Source organism: Egretta garzetta, unplaced genomic scaffold (genome assembly GCF_000687185.1).
Source record: "Egretta garzetta isolate BGI_Z169 unplaced genomic scaffold, ASM68718v1 scaffold245, whole genome shotgun sequence".
Classification (NCBI taxonomy): Eukaryota; Metazoa; Chordata; class Aves; order Pelecaniformes; family Ardeidae; genus Egretta; species Egretta garzetta.
Genome location: NW_009259721.1, coordinates 1,411,412 through 1,420,668, shown reverse-complemented (window position 1 = coordinate 1,420,668; position 9,257 = coordinate 1,411,412). Strand labels below are relative to the sequence as shown.

General features: G+C 49.8%; 2 protein-coding genes across 2 annotated transcripts; one reads left to right on the top strand and one right to left on the bottom strand.

Annotated features, from left to right (window-relative positions):
- Positions 1–854: 854 nt before the first annotated feature.
- On the bottom strand, positions 855–4,966 carry LOC104126822 (adenosine receptor A3-like). The gene is made up of 2 exons (XM_009639428.2): positions 4,356–4,966; positions 855–3,382 (listed from the first exon to the last, which is right to left on the bottom strand). The coding sequence occupies exons 1-2, from the start codon at positions 4,703–4,705 to the stop codon at positions 2,782–2,784; spliced, it is 951 nt and encodes a 316-aa protein (XP_009637723.1). The 5' UTR covers positions 4,706–4,966; the 3' UTR covers positions 855–2,781.
- Positions 4,967–6,594: 1,628 nt separating this feature from the next.
- On the top strand, positions 6,595–8,768 carry LOC104126821 (adenosine receptor A3). The gene is made up of 2 exons (XM_009639427.2): positions 6,595–7,506; positions 8,097–8,768. Exons 1-2 carry the CDS (start codon positions 7,172–7,174, stop codon positions 8,713–8,715), a joined length of 954 nt encoding a protein of 317 aa, XP_009637722.1. The 5' UTR covers positions 6,595–7,171; the 3' UTR covers positions 8,716–8,768.
- The last annotated feature ends 489 nt before the right edge of the window (positions 8,769–9,257 follow it).

Genomic DNA, 9,257 nt, shown 5'->3' with positions numbered 1-9,257 from the left:
GGAATTTGCCTGGGTATGGGAAAGCCCTGTACAAATTGCGCAGCGCTGGGAGGGTGGGTGGGAACGGCTCACGGGTTAAAGGGTGCTTTGGAGGACGCATGGGCTGTAGTGGCCTATGATGTGCCCTGGCCCTCTGGAATGGAAATCTGGTCGTGATGTTAAACGGAGGGATTATTGGAGCTACAGCGATGATGTTGATGGCGTCAGGCGCAGCTCCCTCAGCCAGCTCTCGTGGGAGAGCGAAATCCTGTGCTTTCCCTGAGTGACATTTGTATACGCGTGGGCACCCTGGGTCAGGTGCCTTCACCCATCTTCACATCGGGTTTAAGTGTTATTCTGCCTGTTTGATCTCTGCCTGGGGCTGAAGCCACAGCTATTTCCAGAGTAACTGCTGGAAGTGAGAACCAGGGACCTACTACACCCGCACGGAGGTTTTCCAGCCAGCACCACCACTGGTGGAAGCCAGCTAAGGAACCCGCTCCCACCGCAGGCCAGCCGTTCCTCTGCCTCCCGGAGAGAGCGGGGTCCAGCTGCGGTGGGCGTCTGCTTCGTCCCTAACCGGGGAGCTGTTGCCTGGGGTCCCCTCCTGGGGGGCTGAGCAGGGTCAGGCACCTTGCTGAGCCTCCTCTCCTGTGCAGCTTGCTTTCAGAAGACAGGACGGCTTCCCCTGCTCTCGGTCCTCTCCGGTTCTGTTCTTTCTCCGTATCCTTATGCCTCGCTCTCTTGGGAGTCCGTCGGGCAGCCTGCTGGGCGTTTGGTGCAGTGTCGCTCCCCCTGTTCTCAGTTTCTCAGAAATACCCAGGCAAAGTTTGTTGCGCGTCATTCTAATTGAACGATTTTCTGCTCTTTAGGTGGGACCTGGTTTTCTGCTGAAAGCAATCAGCCCCCCCGTCAACTGATAGTGAGAGATCACATAGCAAAATTCTGATGTACTTACGCAGTGACTTCCTTTGCCGGCCTGTTTATTAATAGAGTTGAACTGTGTAGTGGCAGAGCTTTGGCCTGTGACAAGGGTTACATCAGATAATAAATCGAGATGGCTGATCTCAGCTAAAGGAGCAGATGCCAATGCTTTCTGAGATAAATAACAGAATTACGCACTCCTTTTTCTGCTTTTCCTGGATGACTTTTATTATTTAAAGATGGAGAAAAAGGAGCCTGGCCTTTAATGACCTGTTTTCAGCTTGACCCGTGTTCCCTAAAAGCAGGCTGCGTAAGCTGTGGTGTAGTATTTACTGCAATTTCTCTGCCGTCGTGCTCGGGACACGGACTAAAACAGCGCGGAGGTTTCATGCAAGCTGCTTTTTGGATTGTCGTGGGAGAAGAGCAGGCTGAATCAATGTAAAATCCATGCAAAGTTTATTATTATTCATGAAAATGTGACAACACTGGCTGCAGCACAAGTTGACCAGACTCAACTTTAGTCTCCATTGACAGAGAAGACAAAGGGTGTAAGAATGTGGGCGAGCCCATGCCGGGATTGCGAGCTGCTGCGTTACCAACAACGAAGAATACATTTATTCCATTTTTCACTGGACCCAATCAATCCTTATGCGAACAAACCAACGCTGGACAAAATTTTTCTTAAGTATCTCTTCTGTATTTTGAAACGGTAGAGTATTTTTTAGATCTGTAACAGGTTGCTGCAAAAAGAGCAACTATTCTTCAGGTTTACAGAGGAGACTTGCAGCAAATGACTTTTAAATCAGGTGTTAGGAAAACAGTTTGTGATCGGAGAATTAAGCATGGGAATATGTGGTACAGGAAGAATCCCCCCAAATTGATGGCTTTTAGTAACAAATTAGGAAAATGCATCCTTGATGGCTTAGAGGTAGTCGATTCTATCCTTGGCCAGGTAGCTGGGGGAGGAGGGAAGAACTTAGAGATATCATTAGTTTCTTTTTGGACAGTCATCTCTTCCTGGCTTGCTCCCCTCTCCCCCGCGTCTCTCGTTGATGGATAGCTGCAGTGTGTTCAGCAGATTGGCTCTTGCCTGGTGCTCCATGTCTGAGGTCAATTTTGCAGGTTTCTGGGGTGAGCGTTGCCTTGATTTAACGTCAAAGGAAGTCTCCCACTGCCAGTGTCTCCCCCTGAGAAGAAGAGGGTCACCGGAGCCAGTGCAGCCTCTGGACTTGTGGCCAAGCTGGTAAGCAGCAGGACCACCAGCAGCAGGACCACAAGGGTAACTTCACATTGCAGGTCATCGCGGGTGGAGGTGTCACAGGAGATGCTGTAGTTTTATTGGACGGGTGCTACCAGACAAAAAAAAAGTCAGGGCAAGTCTGGCTTTATGTAAGCAAAGGGCCTATGACTGGGCAAAAAGAGAAATCAAAACTGTAACAGAAAGACTTCTCAGTCTTGAGTTAAAACTAGACATGAGCAAGCACTATTTTTTACTGTCTGGCCGTGGATCTGAGCTGGGGACAAAGGAGCAAAAAGTCTGCCTTGTTAACAGTGCTTTGGGTCACTGCTCTACCAAATAACTCTCAAGCCAATAAATACAAAACTGGAAGGTCGTGTTAAATGAAGATGCTTGCTTGGAAGATCTGAGCTTGGTACAGCAACCACCAAGGGGAATTCTCAGGGGTACAATGATGCAGAAGATCATAAATGATCCTTCTGGGCTTACTGTCAAATGTGCATCAGATTGAGTAAGAGGAGCTTGTCCTTATCATAAAACAATTTGTGCAAGAGCAGATGAGACAGAACACACATTTTCCCATGAGTTTCTTAACAGAGCAAAGTGGTTTATCAATGGTCTGGTCAGCATTTGTTCTTGATTTATGACTGTTGGTCTGTTGTTTGCTCCGTAAGAGCTGGCTCTGGTGTTTTGCACAGTATATAGGTCCTTAAAATGAAAAGGTACGTGGTTTTGAACTTCTTTATCTTGCAAGCATAGACAATGGGGTTCATGGCAGAATTGGCATGGGATAAGAGGATCCCCAAGTACATCAAATACTGGGGGATCTGACTCTTGGGGTAAAAATAGTAAACGCAGTTTATAATGCACAGAGGCAACCAGGATATTGCAAACAGGAAGAGAACAAGCGCTAGAGATTTGGCTGTCTTGAACTCCTGTCCATAGAAAGCTCCTGCCCCTCTGGCATTGGTTGCACCTTGTCTGAGCTTTGTCCGGATGATGTAAAAGATTTCAGCATACAGAGCACACATGATGAGCAGAGGGACAAGGGTCCACGTGAAGAAGCCAAAATATACCATGTAATCCATCCTCATCACAGAGGTAAATCGACACTTGAGAAAGTCCAGGCTTGGTTCTCTCTTGTTCCATCCAAACATGGGGACTAATCCTACCAGGAGGGACATGGACCAGCACAAACCCAGTGCGCACCAAACTCTCCTCTCTGTAGTGATTATTTTATATCTGTTGGCGAAGAAAACCCAGGTCGTGTTAAAGCGTTTAAATGAGTTAAGGATGGTTTCAGGAACTCACATGTTCAAACGCTACCGGTTCATTGTCACAAAATGGAGCATTAACTTTTTTTGGAGGAGGGAAACCAAATATTATTTTGAGACGAGCCCTAACTTCATTTGTAAGTTACTTTGCAGCACCCATAAGAAGAACTAAGCTTAACTTCCCCTCTTTACAATTGGAAGTTTTCAGCTATTTTGTTTCTTGTTTCATTATGATCCTAGTGCTCCTCTTGCCCAGATATTCCTGTTCTACCATTAGCAGTTTTATCTTATTTCTCCACTTTCTTGGGTGTACTTTACTCTTCACATTTAATTTATGCTATTTGTAGGACCAAGCTGTTCTTTCACTCTTCGATTTCCACATTGGAAAGGTCCTTTATATGACTTTTCGTGCCTGAGGTTATGCTTTGCATTTCTAGCTTACGTACTTTTCCATTCGAATGTAAGAAGTGAATGACTTCTTAAGTTAGCCCTTGATAAATCTTTTGCTTATTTTGTATTTTCAGCAAACACTAAAAGGAATTTTATTTACAAGACTAGCCTCAGAAACCTGAAGGAATCTATAGTACTCTCAGCACCCTGCATAATTAACAAAACGCCTCAAGGATTCAATTGTTGGACCACAGACTCATCTTGTGGCCAAATTCTGACCAGCAATGACACCGAGCCGGGGGCTCCGCATGAACACCCCCGGGGCCTGTCGGCGCTGCATTATCGACTGCAGAGGCTGGTAACTTGTCTCGGCTGGGCTTCTAGGCATGGGTATTTTCTCCGTGTGCAAGCACGCATTTAGAGTAAATGTTTGTTAGAAAAGGGCCAGGTTAAGGGGGAGAGAGGAGGTGGCACCCTGGGGCAGAGGCTGGGCATGGGAAAGCTGGCAGGAGCGGGGCGAGCGGAGGGGCCCGTGGTGGTCCAGCGCTCACCTGGTTGGCAGTTTGACTCGCAGGTACCTGTCGATCGCGATGGCCAGGAGGGAGAGGATGGAAGCGTTGGTGAAAACCACCATCAGGCAGCACATAAACAGGCAGGTGTAGAAGTGGATGCTGATGCCCAGACTCACCACGATGGCCAGGGGCATGACGAGGACCCCCACCGCGATATCGGCCAGTGCCAGGGAAACGATGAAGTACAGAGTCGTGTTCTGAAACGTCGAGTTCAGCTTCACCACCCAGATGACCAGGATGTTACCCAAAGTGGCAAACAAAGCAATCAAGCACTCAGTACCGATGTAAATCCCATCCAGGCTGCTCAGCTCCAGGCTGTCATTTGGCATGGCGAGCTGCTGGAGATGCTCCTGCCCTGGCTTGAGCTGCAGAAGGGCGCATGGGCACTGATGACCATGTGTGGGATTCGCCCTCGGTGCCTGATGCTCTGTGGTTCCGGTGGCTCTCCGGCACGCACACGTCTTCCAGTATTTCACGTGTCCTTGGTGCTTGGGCAGCAAATTGGCTGTTGCCCTTGCCAGAGCTGCAAATACCTTAGCATCTGGGAAACGTCCCTCCCTCTGGACACATCTCCTGAAGCTCACAGCATCCCTTCAGCAGCCTGGTGTCGGTAAAGTACTTTGGAAAGCTATTTTGAAGGGGGAAAAAAAAAAAAAAGTAAAAGCTTCCACAAGCCTGCTTACCAGCAACCCATAAACAAATACTTTAAGTACTTCCTCTTCTAAGTCACGGTTTTAGTAGTGGGACAACTGTAACCGGAGTTGACTGTGCAAAGCTGCCACTTATCAATGTAGATAATCGCCCTGCAGCACTATAGGAAATGAGGCAGTTCAGGGGACCTTAGAAGGGTGTCTCATTAAATTCCAGTGCTTGATTTAATCCATGGTATACGACTTCAGTTAGGGCTCCGAGGTGGCCCAAAAATGCTCTTTGCTTGGACCTTTCTCAGGCTGCCAAGAACACTCGTGATGCAGGTGATGTTTTCAGTGAGAGCCCTCATTTCTGCTAGAAATTGGTACGATGACCAACCAAGTCATGCTCAGGGAGTGGCATACTGTCCTATGCTTTCTTTATGGACGACGGAGAAACTGAGGGAATGTGTGGGAAGTGATGGGGAGTAGTGGGGAGAGGGTGCGAAAGCCGTGATCTGTTTGCTGCGGGGGAGCCCGGCAGTGCGCGGTGCCTTCCTTGCGGCAAAGGAGCTGCTCCCATTTCAGATGAAACTGGGAAGGGATGGAAAGCTGGGAGCTTGTGTCAGCCGGTGAGTCGCAGGGTACCCTGGCTCTGGGATTGATCAGAAACGTACGCTCGCCGGGAGGGAGCAAACAGCAAGCGAAGGATAGGGCAGGTGGTACCATATCGGTGTAACGAAGCCTTAAGCAAACACGGGGAATCCTCGGTTTCCCAGGCGCTGGCTCCTCCATCTCTTTCACCCAACTTGCTGGCAAGAGCGAAGATGGGGAAGTGAAATCAGCCCTGGGAGGAGACAGAGCCAGAAATAAATGAGACTTCTTTATTCTCTGCTGTCAAAAGAGTTGGACAGATCCCACTTCCCTGAAACCAACCCAAGTGCTTCTTGCTCCTGCCTGGAAGGCGTTTTGGTAGAATTACCGCTGGGAGAATGGTGAGCTGCCTATAGACAGTCCCAGTCTGCAGCTGAGCTTGGCCGTGCTGGTTTGCTAACCAAATCCAACACAGGACACTGGTGGGTGCAGGACCTAAATCCCAGGAGAGGTATGTGCAAGGTCACGGCTGAGCTGTACGGGATGGCTTGTGCAAGCTGGATGAGTTACGTCTCTGGGAAGTATCTGGGAAGTACCTAGGAAGGAGTGGGCACTGGCACTTTGCAGCTTTGAGCAGACATGGGAAATGTCTGCGTTCTCCTGGCTGCTGGCCGCACTTGCAAGAGCGGTCCCCACTTCCTGAGCTCGCTTGACATCAGCTGCCAGTTTCCTTTTTTCGTCATTTACTCCTATGGCTGCAGCCAGATGCCTCCTGTACAGACAGCTACTGCAAAGCTGAGTTACGGGGGCTTTGTATGGGCCCCCCCCCCCTCTGCTGCCCTGTGCCTGCTGTAAACACAGCTCCCAAGACCCAGAACGTGGGACTGCGAGGGACCTTAGGGGAGCAGTTTGTGTAACAGCGTCAAAAGAAAATGTTTTTCTTTCCATTTGTTTTTTGCTCACCCCAAATCCAGCTGAGTGTCTTCACATTCTTTGTGGCAGGGGAAGGGACCAGATCATTCAAGGGCCCTTGGCCATCTTTTCTCTAACCCCTGCGCCTATGCCGCGTGCCGTATAGACTGAGCGGGCTCTAAAGAAGCTCAGAGGCTGAGCAATCGAGCTGCAGTACCACGCAGCTGAGCATTGGCCATCCACCCTGCCAGGCAGTGCAGGACACCCAGCTGGGGAGGAGATGGTGCATGTGGGGCTAGAACGGACCACCAAACTACCACATCCGACAGGTAGCCCTGCGGTTTGCTCTTAGTGTGATGCATATATAACCGCTATATAACACCGACTCTTCTGCAAAAGCTTATGTAAATGTACTGAAGCTCCAAGGAGACAGAAAGATGTTAGAGGGTTTGTTAGAGAAGGTCTGGTAAATGGACAATTTGCTCATCTTTAAAGAGTGAGTTGTGTATGCAGATCAGAACACGGGCAGAATTCTGAATGAGGGACTTAATTTAAGGCAGATCAAGGAGGAGCTGGCTTCTGACCCGGCTGGTGGAGGAAAAAAAAGAACTAAGCACGGCACTTCTTGATTTTGGATGTAAACAGCCTCAGATATCCAGAATGTCAGTGAGCGGCCTGGATGTGATCTACATCACGCTGGAGTCTGTTATTGGGATATTTGCAGTGGTGGGCAACACTTTGGTGATCTGGGCAGTGAAGCTGAACCCAGCTCTTCAGAAGACCACCTTCTTTTACATCATTTCGCTGGCACTCACGGACATTGCCATGGGGATGCTGATCACGCCGCTGGCTGTCATGGTGAGCCTGGGAGTCATCACCCATTTCTACTCCTGCCTGTTCATGTGCTGCCTGATGATGATCTTTTCTCATGCCTCGATCCTGTCTCTCCTGGCCATCGCAGTCGACAGGTACCTGCGAGTGAAGCTGCCAACCAGGTGGGTCTGGGCAAAGGTCCCATCTCATCATTTTTTCCCCATTTCTCTCCTCCCTTATATTTTCCTTCTCCCTTGTTTGCAGCATCCTAGGGCTCCCTGGGCATCGCTGGTCCTCTCTCACGCAAAGGCAGAGGTTCCCAAAGTGTAGGCGAGGGAGCCCCAGCAGTCTGGGCACTCCTGGGAATTTAGCAGTGCCTGAAAATCTTAAGCTACAGAGAGTCAGGGAAGGGTTGCTCATAAATGTGTATTGAAGTCTGAATGAGGGGGTGGTCTTTAGGTTTTCCCCTGGGAGACACCAATACTGCTCTTCTGGTGCAGGTCAAAAGGAACCAGCGTTTCTGAGGCAAGGTTTTGACCCTGCATCTGTGGGCTCCCATTTAAAAGGGATCAGTGAATGTTCAGAGGTTCCCCTGGGGTTTCAAAGTACATTTTAAATGCCAGAAGCTGCTAAGGACCAACTGCACCAAACTGTGCTTAGCTCGAATGAGGCCAACCAGAAATGAGTGCTTAAAAGGCCAAGTTCCTGAATGTTGTCGTTCTTTTTTCTGAAGAATCGTATCTAACGTGGCTGATGCTTCCTGCCCACCCAGGTACAGGGCAGCCATCACGAAGAAAAGGATTTGTGTGATTCTGGGACTCTGCTGGCTCGTGGCCGTGCTGGTGGGGCTGGTCCCCATGATGGGGTGGAACCAGCACATGGGTGGCTCCAGCTACATCGAGTGCCACTATTTGGCTGTGATGAGAATGGATTATGTGGTGTATCTCAGCTTCTTTGCCTGTATCCTCCTTCCCTTGCTCGTCATGTGTGTCCTCTACGCTGAGATTTTCTACATCATGTGGATAAAACTAAGGCTGAGCTCAGCAAGTCCTCCGGGAGGAGGAACAATCTGTGGGAAGGAATACAAAATGGCCAAATATCTGGCCCTCATCCTCTTCTTGTTTGCGATCTCTTGGCTGCCTCTGGGCATCCTGAACTGCATTGCATACTTCTGCCCCTCCTGCACCATCCCGCTGCCTCTGATGTACCTGGGCATCCTGCTGTCTCATGCCAACTCAGCCATGAACCCCATCGTCTACGCCTTCAAAATACAGAAGTTCAAAGAAACATACATTTTCATTTTGAGGACTTACATCCTGCTCCAGAAGTCAGAGTCGGTTATTTCTAGCTCAGGGCACACAGCGGAGCAGCTGGAAGCGAGCACCATCTGAGCTGTGCTCCGCTCGTCCGTCTGTCCAAAACAGCGTGGGAGCAACAGGAGTGGGGTGAAAATGGCACGGACAGCAAGACACTTGTCTCAGATCATGTGTTCTGGAGCAACAGTTGTGTGTATTTATCTGGGTTCAGCTAGTTAAGCTCTGGACAGTGCAATGCTGCATTCAGGTTCCTAGGTAACTCCCAAAATAAAGAAACTCCTTTGCATGGCTGAGGCAAAAGGTGTCGGATGTTTGGACCAGGGTGGTAGCTCGCTGGGGAAATGCTGGCTGCGGGGGAGAGATCAGCGTTGCTCATGCTTTTGGGTGGTTTGCTCTCCTAATACAAAGCATCCCTGTGCTCTGCCGGCCAGCGCTGGGGTTTGGCGGAGCCCGGGCACCAGGCAGCAGCTGCCGGGAGGCTGCAGTGGTTCCCGGTGGGTCTGGGTCCCCACAGCTGCCCAGACAAGAAGTGGGGACCTTCCCCACCCTCCCAGGGTACCCATTTCTCTCTTGGGCTGGCCCAGATATTTCTGCAGCTGCAGCGTGAGCTGGGGCAG

What these genes read in the sequence shown, in the direction of transcription:
- LOC104126822 (XM_009639428.2), bottom strand. Translation starts at nt 4,705, where the DNA reads ATGCCAAATGACAGCCTGGAGCTGAGCAGCCTGGATGGGATTTACATC. An exon ending in CGAGTCAAACTGCCAACCAG is followed by an intron (nt 3,383 to 4,355) that starts GTGAGCGCTGGA and finishes CTTCGCCAACAG; the next exon opens with ATATAAAATAATCACTACAG.
- LOC104126821 (XM_009639427.2), top strand. Translation starts at nt 7,172, where the DNA reads ATGTCAGTGAGCGGCCTGGATGTGATCTACATCACGCTGGAGTCTGTT. An exon ending in CGAGTGAAGCTGCCAACCAG is followed by an intron (nt 7,507 to 8,096) that starts GTGGGTCTGGGC and finishes CTGCCCACCCAG; the next exon opens with GTACAGGGCAGCCATCACGA.